Source organism: Vulpes lagopus, chromosome 1 (genome assembly GCF_018345385.1).
Source record: "Vulpes lagopus strain Blue_001 chromosome 1, ASM1834538v1, whole genome shotgun sequence".
Taxonomy (NCBI): Eukaryota; Metazoa; Chordata; class Mammalia; order Carnivora; family Canidae; genus Vulpes; species Vulpes lagopus.
This window is the reverse complement of record NC_054824.1, coordinates 109,429,477-109,455,751: the sequence shown is the minus strand read 5'-3', so window position 1 is coordinate 109,455,751 and position 26,275 is coordinate 109,429,477. Positions and strand designations below refer to the sequence as shown.

At 39.6% G+C, this 26,275-nt stretch overlaps 1 protein-coding gene across 4 annotated transcripts in view; it reads right to left on the bottom strand.

Annotated features, from left to right (window-relative positions):
- The window catches only part of PIEZO2 (piezo type mechanosensitive ion channel component 2), a 450,920-nt gene that overhangs the window by 30,467 nt on the left and 394,178 nt on the right, over positions 1-26,275 (bottom strand). For all 4 annotated transcript variants that reach the window (XM_041744387.1, XM_041744552.1, XM_041744472.1 and 1 more), the window contains 6 exons: positions 24,020-24,126; positions 18,984-19,098; positions 15,068-15,127; positions 10,863-11,029; positions 9,741-9,907; positions 167-580 (listed from right to left, as the gene is read on the bottom strand). In XM_041744387.1, coding sequence (XP_041600321.1) covers positions 167-580; positions 9,741-9,907; positions 10,863-11,029; positions 15,068-15,127; positions 18,984-19,098; positions 24,020-24,126 — 1,030 coding nt within the window. The remainder of the gene's footprint in view (positions 1-166; positions 581-9,740; positions 9,908-10,862; positions 11,030-15,067; positions 15,128-18,983; positions 19,099-24,019; positions 24,127-26,275) is intronic.

The window sequence follows — 26,275 nt, the reverse complement described above, 5'->3', positions numbered from 1 at the left end:
CTAACAGCCTATTACAGAAAGAAGCCTGTGCACAAGTATCTATTATGGACGGCTCTTGATAGTTCTAGCACTCCCAATGGAAGCACTTAGCCATCTAGGTGGACGGTTCTCCATGGGAGTTCCTCTACCTACGGCCACAGGGGCACAGAAGCCCCGCAGGACTTACTTGTTCAGCAGCAGCTCGCTGGCTGTCAGCTCGTGGGTCAGGGGCGGTAAGATGCTGGACTCGAGCCTGTCCGAGCGGCTGTCGTCGGGGCTCACAGCCATGTGGCTCTGGCCTGCAGAGTCATCCCGTGAACCGAAGGACAGGCGCTCAAAGCTGACGGCCTTGCTGTAGGACGGCGGGGCCTCCAAGTCCCCGTCCTCTGTGGGGTACTGCGGCAGCTCGGCGTCCGGTGTCAGGCCGACTTCTGAGGCCTCCGAGCCCTCCGAGGCCTCCTCTGGCCCCACGTTCCCCGTGGCCTCCCCGCCCTGGTCTACGTCTGCAGCCACCGCCTCGTCGTCCTGCTCGGCCTCCACCTCCGCTATGGTTTCCGTGGTCCCCTGGCGCGAGTACAGCATGGTGCACTGCGTGGGCTCGCTGTCGGGAGAGAGGCACGGCATACACCCCGCTCTTGGCATCCGCCGGGGCTCCAGACGCCCCCCCAGCACTCCCCAGTGAAACCGTGAAGGCACGCCAGAACTCTAACCACCCCACCCCACATCCACCTGCCTTACTCCCTTACGGTGGTCACGTCTGGGCTGCAGAGCCTGCGAACAGCAGTCTCTTAAGGGCAAAAGCACACACGCAGGGCTGAAAACCCGAGCAAGTGACATGACGGGGCTCATAAGTTGCTAAACCCACCCTAGGCACAGAGGTTGTCTAAATCCGCTCAGGACTCACAGCCGTGGGTTCCAGTGTTTATTTCCAAATCAAGACCATTAGCATAGCACACCTACCACTATATTAAAGAAGGGTGCCTACGGAAACAGGAAGGCTTGCCAGTCCCCGTCTGTGGGTGTGGGCCACGTGGTACCCTACTCTCAATTCTACACAATGGGCCCACACTTGCCCATAAAGGAAGGATAGGAATGGTAAAATATTAGCCGAATTAAACAACAACATGCTTTCTGGAAAAGATGGCATACTTCTTAAACACCTGTCCCTCTTCCCTATTTTTCCATCCTTTGCCTTTTTCTCACTGGTGCTGATTACCTTTGACTGAATGTTCACCACCTCTCCAGCTCCCTGTCATCCCCCGCTGGGTTCTTTGCCTTGCACATGGAGATAGCACCTTTTCCTCCTCAAGGGTGCTGTGGACCTCTGGCCCTTCTCACTTTGAGCTTCAGGCTCCACCCACATGGTGCACTCCTGCTCTCTTTCCTCCAAACTTCAACTTACTTTCTTCTATCTGCTCCCCATGGAGTGTTCAGTCTCCCAAAGCTTCCCTACTTATCTTCACCTTCTGTATTTGGCAACCTGTCCATCTCTCTTGTACCTCTTCTTCTGTGGTCCTTTATCTCCTCACTTTCCCTGACAGAGACTTTGAAAATGAAAATACAGCAGCCATGCCAGGGAAATTCGTGGCACACCTGGTTTTGTCGTCCACCCCAGCCCCCGAAGGGGAGAAGGGCAAAACTGTTCTGGAGCTGTGGAATCCCGTAGATGTAGATAGAGTGAGCCATACTGCATTAGACTCTGAAGTTGACCTGTTACCTGATTGGGCATATAGTGAGCAGTGAGTCCATAAACTCTGAGATTCTCAAATACACAGATTGTACTCATTTTTCTTGTCATAGACACCAGTGTAGACATGTCAGTAAGTAAGTGGACGGGTGTATGGATGGATAGATGGATGGACCGATGAACAGGCCTTGCCCTTCATGACATCCTGAGACTGAAAAACATTTGTGTGAACCCTTGATGTCCACTCAGGAGTTTAATGTTCCCAGGACCTTAGCCTTCAGTGTGGACATCACATAGAAAGCTCTGGGAATGTCAAGGCAAACTGGATTTTTCCTAGGACTTACTTACCTCAATTAAACAGCCGCCTAGGAAGGTCATGAAATTGATCACCCGAGACAGTTTTCAGAGCAGTGGAGCCAACCCCACATCAAGGCTAACTTCCAGTTGGATTCTAACCAATTGCAAGCATGCTCTTTTACAGTTTTGCATCAGGTCTGACCCTGAAGGGACTCAACAAGGCCTGGTACCTTCAAGATTCAACCAAGTGGAATGGGAGAGCATGTGCCTGCCAGAGGACATCTCAAAAGGCCAAGGCATTCCCATCAATGCCAGGCTCCAGCATACTGCAGCACTGTATTAAGATACACAGCTGTCAACAAAAATAAGTTAACACCCCTCTGATTTACCACCTATGTACAGTCAAAACTGAAATTTGTCTTGAACTGGGTCATTTTGGTGTCAGGATAAGCACAATGTAGCTGATGTCTTTATGCCCCTGTGGACCATTCTGAAAGGCAATTCAAAAGGGAACTTTTGGACCATATGCAAATGACTGCATTTCTAAATGACTGTGGTTTTATGGTGGGATTTCACGAGGCAACTCACAACCAATACAAGTTACCATCTACAAAGAGGATATATTCTACTGCATCATAATATTCTTTTCAAAAACCAATGGCAAAATATATTCTAACTTTTACAGAATTATTCTTATCAACTAAAAAGGACTACAGGTGGCAGATTTAAAAAAATTTTTTTCCTATTGCTTGTATCTTTCCTGACACATTTTCCCCCATGAGGACTGCCTATATGAGCTCTCAATCATGGAGAAAGCATGCTTATTTCTTTAAAAGCGGAAAGGGTAAGATACTTACAAAATGGAAGACAAGATTTATAATAAGGATTTTTAAGAAACTCCTAACAGACAAAAACTAAAGAGCAGTTAGTTTCATAGAATGCTGTCCTGGGAATGATCAGTTATGGCCCAGAACGAGTGGCGGTTATGCTTTGGTTAGTCATGCAAATTCTTAAAATCAAAACTAAAAAACAAAACAAAACAAAACATACGTCACAAGCACTTATATTTGCAATGACATGAAGGTGAAAAAAGTGATAAAATTCTGGAACAAAGCATGCATGAGGTAAGCACCTTGATGCTAAACTGCCACTGTCAGCTGATGAGGAGGACATATCCATGCTGAACATTTTACGAAGCCTAGGTCGAGCACGCTCACTTGTTTTAGGAACAGTTTCTGGTCCATCTAAATCATCAAGGGTAGACTGCCTTGAGAACAGCATGGTTGCTTCAGTGTAGCAGCTAGCAGCGCAAACAGTTACAGAGACACAGTGTTAAAACGCCAGTGGTACATAAGTTTACACATGGATCAATTGACCAACACATTGCCATGCAGCAAACCACACACAACACCAATGTTACTGACCACGAGAGCCACCACAGGGCTCAAGGCTGGGAAAGGACCTGTTTGGCCAACAATAAAACATAGCAGTCCCCGATTTGTAAGAAAATATTGGCTGGTGATAAATCATGAATTGTCCCTCTCTGGGTGGGACAGGGAAAGAGAATAATTACTAGTCCCACCATTTCTTACACAGAGCAGAATTCATACTTTAGAACTTTGTAACTGAGCTTTTTTTTTTTTAATTAAAGAAAATACGTTTTAGTTGGAGCTCCCGATCCTGAGTTCATTGAAAGTGTTTTGTAAGCAAATTGTTGAAGCAAGAATATCCGCTTATATAAAATGCATATAGAACATTTCAATTTAAAAAAAAAAATAACAGTCTCCGAAATGAGAGAGGGAAGCTCAGAAATGACCACAATGAACTGAATTGTCCACTCCACTTTCTGAGTGGTATTCAGTTAAGCCAAACTAGATGCCTTGCATGTAGAAAAGATGCTGGTTTGATATGCAACTGGATATAAACCAACATCAAAAAATAAAAAAAAATGGTACAAAGGAAACAACAGATGAAGTCTAGCAATGGCAGGATCATTTTGTCTGTTAACTTTTCATTTTGCCTAATGAGTTTTTTCTTCTGAATCATGTTTTAGGTCTTGAGAGATGTTATTAGGACGAGAACCCACTGGCTAAAATCCTCATGTCTTGTTACCCCATGGGCCAATGATTGGGGAGGGAATGGTGGCTGACTCAGGGTTGAGGACTGCATCAGCTACTAGAGGAGAGGCATTTGTAGGCATAATTTCAGGACTGGCATAGAGTTTAACCCAAAGGGAGACAAACACCCCAAAGAGCCTATGAAGGAGGCTACTAGAATAAGAATCTTCTACCGTGAGCATCAATGACCTGGCTGATCCACGAGAACAGGCCTTTGTGATACAGGATGACTGATTTCCTAGCTGAACATCATCCCATGAGCAAATGAGGCCTACAGTGTGCAAGCTGGGCAGGTGTGCTCAGTTAGTGACTGTGAGGCAGAATGGAAACCATGCAGGAAGTAACAGCTTCCAGGGCTTAGGAAGTAGGGACATTTGGGTCATTTACTCATGGAACCAGTTAAAGGGCTTTTCAGGTTCCAGGAGTGCTCTGTGGAGCCATCCTGCCGTGCGTTGTCACATGCTGTGCATGTGGTCGAGACAGAGGTAGCGATGAGAGACGTGAGCAGGTGAGCAACAAAATGGTCTCTAATAAGGACATAGAGACTGATTTTTTTTAAAAGGCCACTCCTCACAGAATGAGGCAATGAGGACAAGGTAAAGTAGAAACGCAAAAAGGCCAAGTGCAGGGAGGCCTGGGCTTGAGTCCCTACATTGACGTTAACAGGTCATTGAGGTTTAGATAAATTAATTCCCTGCTCTGAAGTCTTAATTTTTTTTTTTTAAAGAATCAGAAGAGGTTGTAATATGATGAAAATAACTATAGATATAATTGCATATTTGATGAAGCTGTTTCAGTAGAAATGTTTGACCCTAAGTTTATAGATCTAATAATATTTAACTCCTTTTTCTCTTTTATAAGACAGGGGAACTTCTGTATTTAATTTCCTATTCTTAGAGGTAGACTCCTACAGCCTTTTAGGGATTTACAGGCAAAAAGATACTGTGTACTGTCCCCTGCGGCCCTGCTCAGATTTTCTGTGTGGGGACCACTGTTCTAACCCTTAGTGTGACTTGTCTTGTTAATGTCTGAGTCCACTGTAACAGCAGCTTGCCCTCACACTCCACACCATCCCACCCACTTGGGTCACCAAAATGTCACCAATTTATCGTTCAATCCAGGGCAGTTTGAAAAGTGGAAAGGAAGATGAGGAGCTTTCCGATAACAGGCCCAGATGACAAGCCTGAAGGGACAGGTGCTATCACCGCACTGATCAGCCCACACTTTGAGCCACCCTGGGGCACATGCAGCCTCTTAGGTGACATATTTCAAGTGATAACCACTCCCTTCATATCTAGGAATGCTCCCTAGAATGTCATCTAATGTTTCTCACAACAATTTAAATAATTTGTTTTCTGGGAATGTAGATGATATATGATTTCATAAAACAACCATTAAAATAAGTGCCATTTTTACAGCTGGATTTGAAGGAAAGAGTGATTTTTGCAATAAGTCAGAGGGAATACAAAGTCTCATCCCAATCCCATCTGCAGTAAGCCCCAGGGTGAAAACAGGTGACGTGGATGCCAGAGCAGAGCATGGCCTTTGGGACAGCTCCACCCAGGCTAGGTCCCCTGTATAGGGGACGGGGCCACACTGAGTGCGTGTGGCCCCACTGGGGATGGTGCTAGACCCTGCTTAGTAACACAGGTGTCTCCGAGTGAACTTCCACACTCTGAATTCCTCCTTGGGAAGATTCCTACCTTTCTAGCAATCAGCTAGATTGTGGCTTCCTGTAGGCTTTAATATAGACAGATTTTGTTTGCAGATTTGATAGTTTCCTAAAGCAGAAAACTGGAAGTGGAGCTCAGCCATTTAGAAAGAGCCGGCATGATGATTCATTTATTAATGACATAACGAACCCTAGCCTGTCTCTTTTTCCTTTGGGTTGAAATAAGAAATAAAAGATACATTAGGAACTAATTTTAAAGGTCCTGGTTTTATACTAGTAAATTCATTGATTGACCACTTCTAAATTTGGGGGGAAAAATTAATTTGGGGGGTATTTTAACAGGTTTTGTGAAAAAGTCATCAATGGATTTAAATAACTCCTGTCTCAGGTTTTTGATCATGGGTGTGGTTTTATATTTGTAATCTTGGGTCCGATTTAAAGGCAGTTACTGATTTTATTTTAATCACTCTTCCTCTTCTTCTTTTATCCCTCTTAGGTTATGACTTATACTATTAAATTAATTTCTTGATCAGGCATGTTGTCAGTGTTATGTAGTTAAAAGTTACTAATACAGGAATCAATTATGTTTATATTATGGACAACTTATTTTCAATTCACTCTCTAATACTCTCTTCTATTTGTTTGATTCAGAGCTTGACTCTTGAGCAGCTATTCTCAAGCCAGGTCAGGAGGCCTGTGAAATTCTTTAAAATTTATGGGAAAAATTTGTACTTATTTGCACTTTTCCCCTTTGGATGTTAGAATATCTCAGCATTTTTCTCCTCCTACCATTATCTTTCCTTTCTGAAAACCAGTTGTTTGATCATGAATAGGTTATAAAGTGGGTAGGTTTGGAAACTCTGTGATCCCCTGACCTTCATTTACCCCAGTAACTAGGAGGCAGCATCTATCAGCATCTTGGATATTCACTACATTTTGACACATTTTTTTTTTCCCCGTTTAGACAAATCTTGTCTCCCTCTGCCTTCCTGCTGACACACTTGCACACATGGTCATGCGGTCTCTATTTATTTTTAAGGGAAGAGCTATCATGAAGTAACTTGTTATATGTATGAGCCTTGGTAGAATGTGGATAAAAATGGATTTTCAGTTTTTGCATAAAAATGAATTCAAAGAGAAAATAATTCTGTTTAAATTACTGATCTACATATAGAGAAAATTGTTGCAATAAGGACAAATTTAAAAAGTTGGCAGCTTCCAAATAGGACAGTTATTTATGATTTGCAAAAAGTAAAAATAAAATGCAAACTGTAATGATTTTTTCATCTCAGTGGAGTCTGTCCAAAGAGAATGAAGCTCCCCTTTCAAAAGTGCAGGTTGTGGGGCATTTTCAGGAAGACACACAAGGGGGCGCCATCAGTACTTGTCAATAAAAGGACACTAGATTTTCACTTTGTAATTTTGCTATTGCTAGTGGTTTTGGAACTACTGATAAGAAATGTATGTATGTTTGGGTGTAAAGAGAATGAGAAACTTTTATTAGCATGCCCACTGTTCTACTAGTCGCTTATCTTATTCTAGATATTAAAAACACTTTGAACAGGATCTTAATTAGCAAATAAATGTTTTGACCTTGAAAGTCTTAAAAGAATTTCTGTCCTAAGTGTCTCTTCTCACAGAAATCTATGATAGCAGAAATATGTCTGTTTTTTTGGAGCTGACAAATGAGCAAAGATTATTCCCAAATTAAATGGAAAATATAATGCCTTTGATTTTCCCTGATTTAAAAGAATCCATCCCTATTTGGGGGGAAAGTAGAGGGCAGGGATATATCCAAGCAGAATTTTATCTAGTACAAAAATCACATTTAGGGTAGCCTGGGTGGCTCAGCGGTTTAGCACCACCTTCAGTCCAGGGCCTGATCCTGGAGACCTGGGATCGAGTCCCACATCGGGCTCCCTGCATGGAGCCTGCTTCTCCCTCTGCCTGTGTCTCTGCCTCTCTCTCTCTCTCTCTGTCTCTCATTAATAAATAAACAAAATCTTTTAAAAAAAATCACATTTAAATCAATACATGAATACAGATATTTTTTTTCACAAATAAAAATGAAGTTTTGGTATACATCCTATTTTAAATCTTCATTCAATGCAATGAGTATCTTTCCATACCAATAAATATAGATCTGCATCAATAGGTAATTATTGGGTAGCAAGACTACAGGTTCAATTGGAGAAGCTCAAATATAGCAATGCAGCAACAGCTAAACAGAGCTCTTCAAGGTAAAACTTTTTCTTACCTACCTCTCCCCATTCTGGTTGCAATTTCAACTTGTAGTTGTCTGTTTTGGATTTGGTATCAATAAAATAGTCTCAGTTCCTTCTCCTATCTTGTCCTGTAACATATTCAGTATCTGTGGAGGACAGATATTCCAACAGGCCTCTAAAGACCTGCACCCCAGGCTCTCCAGGGGCTTCTAAGACAGCAGGGATGCCTGGCGTGCCTGCGGCCCTTCCCAAGGCAGGCATCCCAACCCAGGGTTCTTTTTTTTTTTTAATGATAGTCACACACACACAGAGAGAGAGAGAGACACAGGCAGAGGGAGAAGCAGGCTCCATGCACCGGGAGCCCGATGTGGGATTCGATCCTGGGTCTCCAGGATGGCACCCTGGGCCAAAGGCAGGCGCCAAACCACTGTGCCACCCAGGGATCCCCCAACCTAGGGTTCTGTGGAGAGTCCTATGGGTAGGTATTTCTTCCCAGACTCACACTACTTAGAGATGATGTACCTTCATGTGTCTATCTCAAAATCAAGTTCAGGGCCTAGCATGGAAGAGGTACTTTTAAACATGTTTAATACAAGCACAAAAGTCCTCAGTGGTGATGTTCCTGCCCTATAAAGATGTATACCAGGTGTGACTCATCCCATCTAGCTAATCATCCTAGGCGTGTCAGCCTCCTCCAAACACAGGACTTCAGCTTTAACTCAGAAGCTAGCTCCGTGCAATCGGCAGCAGCTGTCTAGAAAATTGAGGGAAAGAATGGGAAGGCTCAACTGGGGTAGGTAGTAAGAAAGGCACATCAGTTCTCAAAGTTGGCCTGGAGTGCAGGAAAAGGCCATGAGGGGCCGCATACCTTAGTGGTTGAGAGACCGGACTCTGAGCCGAACCATGTGGTTTTGGATTGTTCGTGGCTCTTCTTTTAAAATACTTCCTAGCTGTGTGGCTTTGGGTAAGTGACTTAATCTCTCTGTAACTGAACTTCATGTTCTGTGAAATGGGGATGATAACATGCATCTGGGGCTTTCGAGGATACAGTGAGGTAGCCCATGTACACTCTGTCACGCTGGCCCGTGGTGAGCACAGGGCTCCTGTAGTGAGACTATGCATGTGATCCCACAGGCCAGAGAAGATGAAAGCTGATAGACTCCCTTCTTGAATTTTTATTATGGATCATAAAGTAACAATTCCTAAAGGACAAGATCAAAGATAGCAACAGATGGTAGAAGATTCTAGTAAAGAAAATACTCTGCGGGGCAGCATTTTTTCAGAGGAATTAAAGATACAGCCATTGACACAGTCACTTTGTGATTGGAAAGGCTCACTCATTCTTACTTGCCTCCAGCTTGGAAGTCTCTGTCCTATGCTTGTGAGTCATACAGGTGTTTCTAATATGGTCTTTTTTTTTTTTTTTAAGTAGGCTCCACACTTGGTGTAGAGCTCAAACTCATGGGGTTCAAACTCACGGCCCTGAGATCCAGACTTGAGGTGAGGTCAAGAGTGGGACAATTAACCAATTGAGCCACTAGGCACCCCTCTAGTAGCCTATTATTGATACCTGATTGTACCTGGCTCAGTCAAGGGGAGGACAGGATTCTTTTTGCTCTGCTGCACGCAGGCAGGTAGGCTGAGGGGGGTGGGAATCCATGTCAGTTTCTGATTAACTGTTTCCTCATTCATTTCTCATATTGCTGAAGTCCACCTCTTTTACCTTTGTCAAAAGCAAACCCACTGTTTAGAACGTGAAATACCTGGAGATACTGTCATGTGAATCTAAGCTATCCATCCTGTGGGCTGTCTGTGCACCGGAAGCTGCACCAGGACGGTCGTTAATGGTGTCCAGTCCAGACTCTCTGGAAAGGTTCATGATGTGGTTCTGGTAGTACATGTGGATGCTCTCCCGAGTGGGGACGTTGCCCTGTGGAGGGGAGACAGCACCACAGTTCTTATTCGCCGGTGTGGCCACCTGGCATTTCTCAATACTGGTAACTGTCATTGGCACACACGCCTTGTGCGAAGATTACAAAGCTAGTCAAGGTGGGGATTGATTTTAACTCATTGAATTAATGGCTCCCAATATCACTGGGTAAGGCTCACAAGAAATCCCTTCTTGGTTATGGGTGAAGATGTTCAAAAGGCCATAAGTGCTGGGGATGTCATGGACAGCATGGTAACTGTACTGCATTTTTGAAAGTTTCTAAAATACTAGAACTTAATAGTTCCCATCACAAGAAAAAAAAAACAAAACAAAACAGGAACAATGTGTGCTGATGGATGTTAAATCAACTAACTGTGATCATTTTACAATATATACAAACATCAAATCATTACATCATACATCTGAAACTAATATGTTTTATGTATTATATCTCAATTAAAATAAGATAAAACCTTTTCAACAAACCCTTTCTTATATGTAGGTAATTTTGCTAAATGATAGTAACTTTTTCAGAAACAAACTATTAATTTTAAATACTATCTATAAACTGTATATGATGATATTTTGTTGCTCTGCATATATCTTAAAGTTTCAGATCACACTTCCCAGACTAAACAACATAATCCCCGAGACAGTAGAGCCTGTGGACTTGCAAACTGGGGAGGGGAAGGAACAGAATGAATAAACTGGCCATTTTCCCAGGACTGTGTGTGCATGTGTGCACACACACGTGCATATGTGCATGCAGTGTCTGATTATTTTAATTCTGAGCATGGAGCAGATTTAAATATACAGAAAAACAGAAGGGTTATGTAAAGACAGTCTGAAAGACAGACTGCAGATTTTGTGTTATCCTATTTGGAGCCCTGGACATTGGCTTTTAAAATCCTTATAATGTGGGAAGAAGCAAAAAGAATTGTACCAACAGTGTTACCTTTTTAATTTCTCTGGTCAGCATGCATCTTTCAATTCTCAGAACTGTAGATATATCAATATGCTCCCTTGAAATGGAGTTAAGCCAAGTTGTGAAACTATCCACTGTTGCCAGAAACAGAACCCAGGTAAATTTCAAAATATTAAATATCCTCTTGATGATATTATCTAGGAAGAAGAAAAGCAACAAGATTTCAAAGGAGCAAAATACCATCAGCCATTTTGCTGTTGTGTAGCACAGCGATGTTTTACCAAAGGCAGACCTGGCTTCAGACCTGCATGCCTAATACGGAGTGATGCACGGGACTCTCAGCATGATGGGGGGCATGAAGGAAGACAGGCAGTATAGGAAGCTATGGGTGGGTCTATCGAGACATGCACTGGCAGCATCAAAACCCAACTGGGATAGAATTTTTATCCTGTAGTCAAAATAGCAGTTGGAATAGGTCCATTTACAGATAATAGGTTTGATAAAAAGTAGAGATTGCACTCAAAGACATTTCTCTTGATGACACAGGGACAGAAACAGTCTATCTATCCAGGAAACTGCGTCCTTTAATGCTATTTAAATAAAGTTCTTCTTTTCTTAAGTAATGATTATTGTTGGAAACAATTCTATTGATTCAGTAAGACTTTTGATGCTTGTCACTGCAGCTGCATTTCAGTTAAAACACGTTCCAGCTTATTGTGTAAAAGGGCTCAGATACTACTAAATTATCTCCATCATTCTATTTCATTATATTGAGCTTCGCCAAATTCTGCACATGGGATCAATCCTGTACAACCAACAGATGCTGTAAGATTCCTGATGCACTTGGGTTCCCTTCTCTGTCTGCCACTGTGATGTGGGGAGCCTGGCCAAGCTGCCCAGCATGGTAAGCTCAGCTCAGATTGCCACCGTGTCTGTGACATCATCTGGGTGCAGCACATGTGCCTTCCTTGTGCCCTCAGAGAATTCCACAGGAGCTCCCTGATGATCATTAAGATTTGAGGAGGTTCCAACTGTGACCTAACTTATTTAAGGTCAGAATTGAAATAAAAGAAGGAAGATGTTGTCTTTCTTTTCTTTTCTTCTTCTTTTTTTTTTTTTTTTTTTTTTAAGGTGGTGTCTTAGCTGCCTGTTTGACTCATCCATTCCCATAAGCCAATGGTTTCTCGACTGGTACACAGGAATCCTTCAAGCTGTGCCACCAAATTTTGATCCACGTGAATTTTTTTAACTTGGAATTTCAAAGATTATGTTTTGTTTGTGATTTCAAACGCTGCAGTAAAGTGAATACTTAGCAAACATCACAATGAATCAAAAACTGCCTTAAGTGTTTACTAATTAAAACCTAAAACACCATCACCTCTACCACCATCAAGAAAAACAGCTTGTACCCTTCAACCTTCTCCCAACTGAAAAAAAAAAAAGAAAGGAAGAAGAAAAGAAAGAAAAAGAAAACGGATTCAAGTGTCATAGTAAAATCTTAATAAATTTATGATTAATGATTATAGTTTGGAATTGAGTATAGCATGCAGAAAAGGGCATAAGCCTCTATGGTCTTATGCAGGGCTCATCAAACTTTTTGTAGATGCTATCTGACAATAAATATCTTTGGCTTGCAGACCATACTGTCCCTACTACAACTCTTCATCTTTTTTAGTGTGGTGTGCGTGCAAGCAGCTATAGACAATGTCTATGAATGGGCACAGCTGGGTTTCCAATAAAACTTTATTCGTGAAGTTTGAATTTTATAATTATCATATGTCATGATTCTTCTTTTGATTTTTTTTCAACCATAGAAAAGTGTAAAAATCATCCTTAGCTAACAAGCCATAAAAAACAGCAGGTGGGATTTGGCCTGAAGGTTGTATAGTTGCCTACACTAAATCCAGTGCAATCAGATGTGACATTGGCATGAATCACCCCTGCTTACCGCTCATCCTCTCTCTTTCTATAGACCACAGTCTGACTCTGAATTTGACTTTGTAATAGGGGAAAAACGTTATTTGTGAATTGGATTGCCTAGGAGGAAGGCAGAGTTTCTCTTGGGGAAAGGTTTGCTCTTTTCAACAGGAGAAGCACTGAAGGGAAGTTTATCTATGAACAGGGTGGCCTCAGGACAGAGTCCAGGTGGGCAAGATAGAGACAAAGAAGAGTTGAACAGTTCTACCTACTGAAGGAACAGGAATCTTGGAGTTGCCAGCTGGTACCTGGGAAAGAAAGCGGGAATGATCTAATGAGCCAGGCCCCAGAGGCACCAGCTAGGGAGAGACCCACTGAGGCAGGAACAGTGATCACTGACTTTCCCCTTGAAGTTGCTTCCTGACTGCTGTCACTGCCCCATCCACCCCTGCTATTCCCCAAAGCCTCTGTAAAATGCCATCACACCTAACAGTCTTCCATGAGGTGTACTTTAGGAAGTAAGGAAATGAGAGCATCTTCTGTTGAACAAAGCAGACCAGGAAGGGACCAGCTGCTACATGATGCTGCATGGAGGGAGGTCCTGCAGATTCCACAGAAGAGCAATTCTGAGCCAAAGGCAGCCATAGGCATCTATATTGCTGTTGCCTTCTCCCCCCAGCTCCTGTTTGGGGTTTAATCTGAGCCAAGGTTCGTATATCCCACAGTTCTTTGGACAGAATCTCTAGCTGATTGGTTTGACATGAAAAGAAAGTCTGAGCCCTAGAGGCTGAAGGACTTGGGGATTACACCTATCGCTAAACTTGACAATTTTTTTCTCATATACACAATTATTGCCTGGGAGGTAGTAATGATACATATGATTATTTTACAGTTTTGCCAAAGCTGGTCCTGAAGGTAAAACTAAAATTGCTGTGTTGGAGACAAGAATAACACACACACACTTTATTAACCTGAGTGACCACAAACTAACATGTGGAAATTGCATTTTAAATTTTTATTTATTTTTTCGCCAGAGTCAATAAGGCATCATGGTTAAAGTCACATACTCTGAATTTAAACTTTTTGGGTTCAAATCCCAACTCTGCCTCTTAGCGGTTGTGTAGACTTGGAAAAGTCAGCTAATCTTTTTCTGCCTCAGTTTCTTATCTGTTAAATGAGGAAGAGGGATTTTGAAGTAAACGGTTAATATGTCTAAAGCTCTTGAAAAAGTGCCCGGTAAAGATGTGTGATCCAAAGTGTTAGCTACTATTACTGTATGTAACTTTGCAGCAATAATAGAACATCTGGTGTTCTCCACATATGAGTGAGTCAAATAATCTGGAAATGGGGGTTCAGGTTTAAGAACGACGTCATAGGCGGTGTTAGTCTCATTTTGGGCCAGCAGATGGCATCCTGGGAAATTCATGTCCAGAATAAGTGTGCCTGAAAATCTTGTCTGCTGATAAATAAATGTATGTACACAGGAGTTCGAGCCCTATGACATGGAGGAAATGATATGTTTATGGAATTAGAGAGACATTTGAGTTCATTTCATTTGGAAGCTTTTGTCTTGCCTTTTTTTTTTTTTCCTTCATAGAGAAATTTCCCTCCACCACTCACATCCTATGAAGCCCAGTTTTGGAAGCTTTTGTCTTGCTTTTTTTTTTTTTCCTTCATAGAGAAATTTCCCTCCACCACTCACATCCTATGAAGCCCAGTTTTGGAAGCTTTTGTCTTGCTTTTTTTTTTTTCCTTCATAGAGAAATTTCCCTCCACCACTCACATCCTATGAAGCCCAAATGACACCATGACTGAGCTAGGAGTTAGAAGATATGGATTCAGTCTCTGACTCTTTCAGAATCCTGAGCAAACTCACTGGGAATACCACTTCATCAAGTGAAGACTTTGGCCTAAACTTCTAGAATCGTCTCATTTCCCCAACTGTACTTACCTCTGATTTAACTCCTTCTTTCTATGTCCTTTAAAATTGATTGCCAATATTTTTTGTGCTTTTATATTGGTGGCTTCCATGGGACATTTATAATTTGCTCCTCCAAATCCTCTCTCATAGATATTTGGATAAAATAGTTTATAAACTGACTCTAATCCAACATTCAATCCAAAAGTGTAAAGGTCAAATCTACTTTAAGGAGTCACTTTGAAATTTTACTAAAGATGAGATTTCAAGGGACACTGATTATTTAGCCATAGTCCAGAAATAGTTTTTGATTAATTATTTTTAGGCAGCCTCCCATGACATACCTTCTGGGAAAGCAACATTTTCAAATTCCCCCCAGTTCATATTTGTCTTTGGTTACCTGGTCCGTCGGATTTCTTTTTGATTGGTTCATCCTCTCGGTCTTCCCACTCCACAGGACCTGCCCAGTGTGTCCAATAAACATGAGTTAGATCGTTTTAGGGGAAATTAAATGTCAACACTACTCTTCTGGAGTAAAAGTTATTTTGCAATTAAATTTAGAATATCTGCCTAATTTAAGAGCTCTCAGGAAAAAGTTGTAAGAATCCATAGCTCTCAGATTCCCTTTACTCCACTCCAGAGTAAGAATCATGTATAACTAGGAATAAGTAAACTATAATCCACTGGCTAAACCATTTTTAGGGCTAGTCAGATAATTTTAGAACATTCTAAAATTTGTTCTTAGACATTAAGAACAAATGTCTGAGGACAGCAAGTACAAGTTTGGAGTAAAAGGGTGCTAGTGGGGGGAATTTGCAACACTAAATATTAAAACTAACTATCCAGCTACTGAACTAAAAAACAGATGACACTGGCCCAGAACTAGACAGTAGGATAGTGGATCAGAGTTCAGAATCCAAGAACATACCAAAGAATAAATGGGAGCTTAATATTGACAAAAGCAGCATTTAGGTTCACTAGAAAAAGGGAGGATAATCTAATAAACAAGGATAGCATAGTTGCCTATCTATGTAAAAGTAAACAAATTAGATTTCTACTTCACAAAATAATAAAAATTCAAAATATAAATAATACTGTGAAGAAATAAAGGAAAACATTTGCACAATATGTGGGGGAAAGATTTTCTTTAGCAACATGGAAACCCTGAAACTGCAAAAAGAAATTGAGACCTCTTTGATGTCAGAAAAAAAATAGTTTATATAACATATGCTATAAACTAAATAAAAAATAAGCACTAAATGGGGAAAAATACTTGTAACACACGAGGAAAGGATAATATCTCTAATATATAAATATTCCCTAAATCAGTAAGGATAAACAACCCAACGGAATAATATTTTGGAAAATGATAAAAATGTTTAAATCTTAGATTTGGAAGTACAGAATACCATGAAAATAGGAAATAAAAAATGCTCAGTCTCATTAGTTAGGGAAATTCAAATGAAAATAAAAGCCATCTGTCATCTGTAAGAAAAACAAACAGTACAAAAAATAACATTCTGTAAGATTAGGCTGTAGGGCAGTGGACACTCCTGTACCTTACACGTAGGAATGTAAATTTCTAAAACCTTTTGGGAAAACATATATTAAAGTAAAAAAGGTCACATGTCCTTACTCAGAAATCCCACTTTTGATAATCTATTCTGTGGAAAGTCTGTGTTCTTCCTGACCTTTAGCTATGTATTTAAATATACACACATGTATATGCATGCCTGTATGCATTTTTGTGCAAGGGTAACTATGATAGCATTGTTCATTGTGGCAAAAATTTGAAAGCAAACAATGTCCATTAGTGATGGAATAGTTGAATAAATTATGCATATCCATATTGTAGATTATTTTGCAGTCATTAAAAAGGATGATATAGTTTTATAAATACTTAATTGGAGAAATGTTCATAACACAATGCTAATGAATGTACCAGACTGATTTACATAGCATGCACTCATTTTTGAAAATAAACAGAAGAAACGGTGCCTGCACACATTTACGGAACACATGAGTAAGGAGTGGAAATGAACACCCCACGTTGTGAGGATGTGGCACCTGCAGGGATGTGTTTCCATGGCAGATTGTCACATCTACTTCTTGACTGCTTGACTTGTTACATTGGCTGTGTCTTCATTTTGTCTTTTAAACCAATAAAGTAAAATAAAATTAAAGCTACCAGGAGATAGCAGGGAGCAGAATGGGCAAAGAGGAGAGAGAGTTTGTAGTTAGAGTTCCATTAGTAATTATGCTTCCTTTTCTCTGATTTTTCAATACATTTTTAATTTCACAAACAAATCTGCATAGATTTTCTTTGTAAAGAATCAAAATATAACAGCTAAACCTAAAGTTCCCTAAAATCATACCACTTAATCTCAGTCTCTCCACAGAAGAGACTCCTATTCCTCTCCCAGAAGTAACCACTGTTATTAATTGCTAAGTATTCTTCTTGGTCTTTCTCTTGCATTTATGCAGTATTATATCCACCTATTAAAAATGCAAAATACTGTCTTGAGGAACACTGGCTTCTGTTGTTTCATAAATGGTTTTATAATGTGCATGCCATTTGCAACATAATACTTTTCACTTAACATTATGTCAAGTTCAAGGTCAGCACAGGTTTCAACTGTGCAAGTCCATTTATATGTGAATTATTTTTTTATAAATACAGTACAGTTCTGCAAATGCATTTTGTCTTCCTTATGATTTTCTTGATCACATTTTTTCTCTAGCTTACTTTATTGTTAGAATACAATATGTAATACATGTAACAGACAAAATATGTATTAATCGACTGTTTATGCTATTGGTAAGTCTTCTGGTCAACAACAGGCTACTAGTAGTTAACTTTTGGGTGTGTCAAAAGTCATACAAGATTTTTGACTCTGTGGGGGTCAGTGCCCCAACCCCCACATTGTTCTAGGATCAACTATGATCCATCTCGCTTTTTAAACTACTGAATGGAATTCCAAGTATTTATTATTAACAAATGTTTGATAAATATTCTTGGACATGCGTCTTTGTGCACATGTGCAAATATTGCTTCCGGTTAAGTCACACAGCTTGAAATAGGACTGATCTGTAGTAGGATATGGACATTTAACATTTTTGTAGATATTAGCATATTGCTCTTCAAAGTGAATGCACTACTTTACTACTCCATGTATAGTGTTGTATGAGTTATAACTCATACAGAGACCTACCTTCCCACTAGCTCTAAACAGTGTGATATTAACAAATGTTTGGGTTTTTGCCAATCTGAGATAAAAAAACAAACAAGGAAAACAGTAGTATGTCCAAGTATTGGTTGTGTTTCTTGTATTAGTAGTGAAGCTGAGATTCTTTTGGCTATTTCTGTTTCCTGATCTGTGAATTATTTTTCATATCTATTCATATATTGGGTTAATTTTTTCTTTTACTACTTTTTAGAAGTTCTTAGTATATCTAGAATACTAATCTTTAGTCTCATATAAATAATGAAAATATTTTTTCTGATGGCCCCCCTTTCACACTGTCACCTTGATTTTGGTGTTTAGTTGTAGCTTGGAATTTTTGCTATTTTCAGAAATGTCTTCCTATTGTATATTTTCAAATATGCTGAATATGGTATTGGTAGTTATGTTCCATTTTTGGCTTCTGATCCTGTTTACATGTGTTTTGCCTTTTCTTTTTTTTTTTTTATTTTTTTTTATTTTTTTTTTTTTTGTTTTGCCTTTTCCTCTTAGTCAAATTTACAAAAGTTTATCCAAAAAATTTCCAAAAATTTTTTCTAAGAATCAACTTTTCACTTAATGATAGATCTTGTCTTGTATTTCTTTTCTGTGACTTAACATCTGCTTAAAAATTAATTTTTTCCTTCTACTTTCTTTGGATTTATTTTGCTCCTCTCTCTTTTTCATTCTATAAAATGTATCTTTTTTTTTAAAATTTTATTTATTTATGATAGTCACAGAGAGAGAGACAGAGAGGCAGAGACATAGGCAGCGGGAGAAAGCAGGCTCCATGCACCGGGATCCCGACGTGGGATTCGATCCCGGGTCTCCAGGATCGTGCCCTAGGCCAAAGGCAGGCGCCAAACCGCTGCGCCACCCAGGGATCCCTATAAAATGTATCTTAACTTAAATTCATGTTTTTATTTATTCCAAGGGTCAGATATGAGCAGTGATGGACAAGTAGAACTCTGTGCACTCCTTAGAATATGAGAATGGCATTCCTGCAAAGCTTCTGTCCTTTGTAGCTCCCTACTGTATCCCAGGGCCACACAAACAGTGAGTGCTGGCTGGACTCTGCATTCACACAACACTCACCCTCCCCAGATCCTTTTCTTCTTCTTTTCTGTTCTTCTTTTGCAGACTTTTTTTTCTCTTTGCGTCTCTGTCGCAGTGCTGTTTTAGGGTCAGTGATCCAGGCTTGATAAACAAACTGAAGGGGGGAAAGTTCAGTTATTTTCTGGCTTTGTAATAATTTGAATTAAAAGAAAAGGAACCAACACCAAACTTCCTGACTTTTGGAAATACATATATATATATATTTTTTCTCCCAGCACAAACTGAATCTCCTGCTCCCATATCCCTCAATATTCTGAGTTGACCTGTGCTAGTTCCACTATCATGAAATAAAATATGAAAACAGACATTGTAGGAATATATTTCATTTGGTATCACAATCATGAGATACTTGGGTAACCGCCATTCTTCCCAAGTCCTGTGTACTACCACCACTTTGTGAGAGTTTATGATTCTTTTGTATCACACACAATAGGATACGCTGGGCACCATGCTAAGGGTCATTGGAATACTTTTCTCCCCTTGCAAATAAAGTTTGAGTCAATAACAAAACATCATTTGCCCATTTAATTTGGGAAAATAGTTATGCACATTTGATACTCTCCCTTGTGAAAAAACAGCTATGACCAACGACTTGAGAAAGGGTTTTGTAGATTGATTAGTATTTGGAGAGGAAAAAATAATGTGATGTTGAGGTGAAGGAGTCATTCCAGAATGTTACCGAAGGACAACCATGATGCTTTTGGTTGCCTTTTGTCATTTTCATTCAAAAGCTGAAAATGGTTACATTAACATAATAAAACCAATAACCCCCATAGAGCAACTTTAACAGCCCACCCACAAAATGTCTCTCAAGTCATGCAGAAGGAACAAAAGAAAACCTTGTTAGACAAAGTCAGCCATCTGTAATCATAAAGCCAAGCAGGCATGCTCCTCATGCACCCACAAACACACCTGGGTCTCAGGGAAGCTGGGTTTTCTATTATAATGATAAAGTTAAAGGAATGTTTTATGGGAGCATTTTGTAAACCCAGATATTTTCACTGTATTCTGTATTATTTTCAGATTTCTGAAATCTTTGAAAAATACAGTGTAAGCAAACCACTTGCATGGTGATGTCAGTAAAAATGAAGAGGGATCCAACTTTTCAATGGATGGAAATGTAAAGGTCACAGGTGACAAAGGAAGAACACTGCTTTTATTTCACTGGCAGAAATCTGAGTCCTACGGGCAATTAATGTGAATGAAACATCTGTATTATTTCGGAATAATAAACCAAGGAGGCAAAAAATAATCTTATTTTATGCCAAAAAGGTTTTTTTTTGAAAATGAGAAGATTAACTGACACTGGAAGGAGAAACATCAAATGAAGGAATTTATGGTAGTTATGTACTGAGCATGCTAATTGGGCGTTCCATCAAGAGTATCTTTGCCATGTATGTCAGGTCCTTTGCTTATTAAACCTCCCACCTCCCAAAAAGAATATTTTTGACGTTTAGTACATTCATAAGCAAACTTGCTTGAGCAAAATATTGATTCTTTTAAAACAATCTGAACTGCTAAACACAAGAAATTTTCAGGTTTAAGAGCAACATATGATGACAATTCCTTTAAAAAAAAGGGTTATGACAATATTGCTTTTAGATAGTGCCAGAATCCCCAAAATAGAAAATAAAAAAGTAGCTCAGGACTTGTGAGGGTATTAGGTACACAAGTTGGAGGCATTCTTTTGTTCTGGAAAAAAATGGGGAGGGTAGGCTAGAAGGAGAAGGAGAAGGGGCATTTAGGACAGGATGGCAGAAGTCTTGCAGGAGGGTGAGTGCCATTCAGCTTTTGTCTTATGAAAAGGAATCCCCTGGTTCTACCTATGATCCCTAAATGATTAAGTCCATCAGTGTTTTCTCACTGAGATGAGAATTTACATAATTCAAATAAGGGGAACAAGAGAAGGGAAGAAAATCCTATGAGGAATCCCTATTTGTAGGTAAATTTTCTTAATGCTGATGTTTGGAACTTCAAACCCTATATAGCGACTGGAATATTTGATAGAGGGTCAGTCTGACTGTTTCAAGAAATGGTGATAACAAAGTGGGAGGAAAAATCCCAATTCTTACTGAGTCAAGAAATAGAAGTTTCTTACTGGAAGTTCTTAGTGCTAGTGGGAAATGAGGTTCATCTTACTGAAAATATACAATGCATAAGGCATTTAGTTTAGTTTTGTTTTGTTTTTTGGCATTTAGTTTTTAAAACAGAGACTTTTACTAAAGTGGATGGAGATTCTTAACTGAAATTTGTTAAATTTAATAAACTCTCATTTAATTCATGTGTGACCCAGAACTTTATGTTGTCTGTAAAAAGTTTTTTTATTTCTGTTTTTATTTTTTAATTTTATTTTAATTTTTAATTTTTCTTTTTTTTTGGGAAGGAGCTGGTGGAGGTGCACAGGGGGCAGAGGGAAAGGGAGAGAGAGAATCTTAAGCAGGCTCCCTACCCAGTGCAGAGCTGCACACAGGGCTTCATCTCATGACCTGAGCCTGAGCTGAAGTCAATAGCCAGAAGCTCAACTAACTGAGCCACCCAGGTGCTCCTCTGTTTGATAATTGCATTGCAATCTTTCATATAAACTCATAAATATGAATGGAGATATTATATGGTAGTCATAAAAGGGAAAAGAAAAACAATCCTAAGGAAGTGAATACCTTGAATATTAAATGAACATTCAGACTCCTGGCATTTTAAACATGAGAGGAACCAGAAGTTTAAATCTCCCTACTCAGAATGGACCAGCAGCTGCCCTTCCTCTGGGAGTTCAAGAGCATTACAGAATTGTAAGTGCCACAGGACCTGCTTCATTGACAGAACCTGCATTTAAATAAGATCCCAGGTGACATGGAAAAAATGTTGGTCTCCCTCAGTATCCAAACACTTGCTTAACATGTGAGCATAAAGGCTTAAGAGTTCAAATGCCTGCTCCAGATTAAGTCAACAGAACCAGCTTTCTATAAAGTACATGAACAGTAATTCATTATTTATGATTTTCAGTAATGAGTGACTACAGCATAGGTAGCTGGGTAATGTTTGTTGTGCATTAGATTAATCGACACACAGCTTTTTCACAGTTTATTCTGCACTATCTGTGGTGACATGGGAGTGAAAAACTACACAGATCTATCACGGCAACACCGCTTCATGAGGGGTTGTATCAAAATCAGAAGAATAAATGGAAGACGATACCAAATTCAGGGAAGATGGAGACTTGTACGGGAAACCAAGGAAGTGGGGTAAAATGAGTCTTTTATTAGCTCATTCATAATTTGACCAGCTTTCTGAGAACAATGATCACACGTGTAGCACATCAGGACTGACACATGCAACCAGATGTGACCCTTTTAAAATGAGACGTGACTTAGGCAAAACTACAAGAAGGACAGAGTAGACGTTTATCTGCATTTTCTCTCTCTATATTTCGGTAGGCTGTGGTGCCATGTGAAGACCAAGAATCAAATAATTGGAAATTTGGCTTCTCAAAAACTCTCCTTGGAAAGCTTTGCCTACTATTTTAAGTTCTTCTACTTCCTCCATTGTACGATCTATAGAACAGGGAAAATGCAGGTGTAGGCCAACAAGGATCTGCTTGTCTAAAGTTCTACGGAGCGGAGAGTCACACACCACATGTCAGTGAAACATCAAATACCTTTGCAGCTCTGATTAAATACTGAAGAATAGTTTTGGGAAGTTTAATGACAGACTTTGGCAAGGCTAAAATGGCCGACGCAAACTTCCCAATAGCTCTCTACAAAGAAGGACAAAGCAAGAGTGATTAGTAGAAAAACACCAAAGACTAATAATTTAATATATGACGTCAGTATGAATTTGTCTCTACAATTACATCAAGTAGGTTAAAACGTGCCAATGACTGAAGCTAGAGTAAAATGTGCTTTGCTTGTAGGTTAGGAATAAGGAAAATAGTCATTGCATATAATCCATAAACATGGCGAGGATGATCATGTTTTCTCCTTTGCTGAACTATGAGTGATGGTTATAAGAAAACTCATTAGAATAAAAATAAACAAGTCATTAGTATTTGACAAGCCAGGCCCATACATGCACACAGACACCATCTTCAAGAAACACATTCAGGTAGTGATGGGGCTAGTGAGGAAGCATCAGAGCAATGTGTCTCCATAAATAATTTAGTTCTTTAATTTCATTGCGAATACAGGGGTGAATGTATTCACCTTCCAGCCTGAGAAGACCTGGCCAGCAAAGTAACAATGACCTTTTCATGGACCCATCCTGTGGCTTGATGGGTATCACTCTATGTGTCTTAGAGTATAACAACTGAGAAATAACAGTCTTAACACGTGACTACTTCATAAAAGAAATATATACCAAGCTTGCACACCATATGTAGCTCTACTGACCAGTAGAGTTATAAAGCATTGATTAGACATTCACTGGATACATCATACTGGGCTGGTGAGGCCAAGAATGATATGGCAGGTTCTGAAAAGGAAAGGCAATTAAGCTGAAAAAAAAATCAGAACTGTGCCAGCTATTTTTGAGATTTCAATAAATTCTCAAATCTTTAGCAACACAAATGAAATGGATTTTCAAAATTTGAAATGACATTTAAATGACCATTTGTTTGAAAAACAAAGCAAATGCTTTATTTTTATGATCAACTATTTCACATATCAAAATATAAGTCCACTCAAGTGATCCAAAGCAATGCTAACGAAGTCTTCTTCACCTTCTACATGTAACAGAAAAATAAATTTCACCCAGGGAAGCTTTATTTTTTGTTTATAGCATCAGAAGATTTTTTTGATGTGAGTGAATGAAGATCTCATGGGAACAGTGTTCTTGCAGTAATTATACCAATGCTGAGAGCAAGCAGCATTACAGTTGAATGAATAAACAATTTCAGATATAAATCAGAAGCTTCTGGAAGCTGTTACACATGAACACAGTGGACGAAGACTAGACCTACAATCAAGGCCTGCTGGAAAGAAAAGGTCTTCAACTAGCAGAGGACATGGTTTTCCCATAATTACCTGGAAAGCTGACCTTCTTGGAGGTTCTTCATCTTCCTTTTTTAATTCTTCTTCTTCTTCCTCTTCACTATCCGTTTCAAACAAATAATAATCTCCACTCCTGACCACTAAGTAAAACAAAATATTTACTTATTTCTTGAAAAACATATGAGATAATTAAGGGCTTATTAATGAAATTCCCCCCCCCCCAAAGATATATAAATTGTCCACAAGAGACCACAGCAAGAGATGTTGGTAGGGAAGAAAAAAACAAGAGATGAAGAGAACTCATTCTGGACTAACACTACATGGTGTTGGCATGGTTGGGTCTACAGAGCACAAGGCCTTGTCTATGCAACGTAAGAAAACTGGCCACTACTGGGTTCATCTGATAGTTTCTCTCCTCTTCGTTGTAAATTTTATACAGACACATCAGGTGAACTCTGTAGCAACCAGTTTTGTTACCAAGATGGCCAAAATCATGGATGGAAAACTGTTAGTTTCACAATTCAGACAATTCAGCAATTTGGGTCCTTTAGACGAGGCCAAAGTGAAGTGGAGGACTTGGTGTTGTCTGAATGGGTCGAGTGTGTCGTAGACATGCCAATCAGGATGATTCAGAACCGAGAATCAGCATCACCAACTTCTACTTCACTTTATACTGTGCAGACCTGGTTCCTCCACACGTGACACAAGGGACATGACATATATGGCAAGACATTTGAAAGAATTAAAACAACAACAACAAACACATTGCCATGAGGAGGAAATGGGCAGGTAATATTAAAAAAAGAATACAACCACAAAACACCACCACCACCACTCTGGCTGTTTCTACACATAGCACGGGACAGACTGAGGCATGGCAGACAGGGTCCATAAGGTTTAGCACTATTAGGCTTCAGGTCAACAAGGAGCTCCAGTTGTTTACTGAAATGTGAGGAGAACCGTATTGACCATAAGACACAAAGCACAAACAGTACGGATTGTCCTTGCCTTGCCTGATATTTTCCCTGCAAGAACATATTGCTGTGTTAAAAGTCAGGAGCAGAGAAAGCGGAAATGTCCAGAGATTTAAAGAAATTTGAGAACCCAATCTTTATCGGTTTAAGCATTATTTTATCAGGGAAAAGAGACCCAGCATATACATTTCTGATGCTACAAGAACTGTACCATCATTGCAGGAAAAAATACGAGTATTTTCAAGTTATATTCAAGTTTTCAAATGCTGAGGTGTCTTTTGGATGACATAACATGATGTCTTTGGTTATCTTTTGGATTCATACATTGTAAGGTAATGGAAAACCTTGGCTTGTTTAAAATTAGTTGCTTGAATATCACTAAACATGGTCAAAAGGTAGATAATTTTGCCCATGATTTCAGAAGTATCTGAAGCCTCCATCCGTGAAGATGCAGAGTGAATGAATTGGGCCTTATATCCTTGAACAGAAGCACTGTAATTCGTTACTTTTATTTTGAAGAAAGAACCAGGCCCAGAATACTGGGTCCAGGCCCGAGGGAATAAATGCAATACAACATAAGGTAAGAATAAGCAAGAACAAACCAAAGTTATAGCATTACATTTGACAGTGAGGAAGACCATTAAAGTAATGCCTTCATAAAAGCTCAGACATTTGCAGGAAAGTTACATCAACTTGATGTCACATGGTCATTTGGTAAAAACAGAATATTACAGGATTGAGCATTTTACCCTCATTATAGGCTCTAAAATCAACCATAGCTTAAACTGTATTCAATCATACCTTCTATAACTTTTACTCCTGTGGACACAGGGAGCCCAAACAAGTTTTCATCTCAAGCGGTCACAACACTGATTTGATCATTTAAAAAACTATTAATTTGTATGAGTAGAATTGACACATTAAAAAAAGCAGGAGATGTTTAGGTAAGTCTCCTTTTACAAAATGTTATTGAAATAAAAGTAGGAAAAACACAGAGAATGTTTTCTTTAGTGCTATCTGCTAATAAGTCAAGAAGCTCCTGCATATACATTTGTTAGTTCAGAGAAAGATCCTGCCTCCAGGCTCTGTCCATGAACATATCATGGATATTGACATTATTGCTGAACTGAGCATGGAAATAACTTTTAAAAATCCTACCACCTGTATCCCCAGAAAGCTGGACCTCGATTTCCAATATTTAACAATGAAGTGAGGCTTGTTACTGCTTTAGGCAGTACTGAATTGGCACGAAGACATACTATCCTCGAATGGAAGGTATCATTGAACAGCAATAATGCAATCGTATGTGTGCACA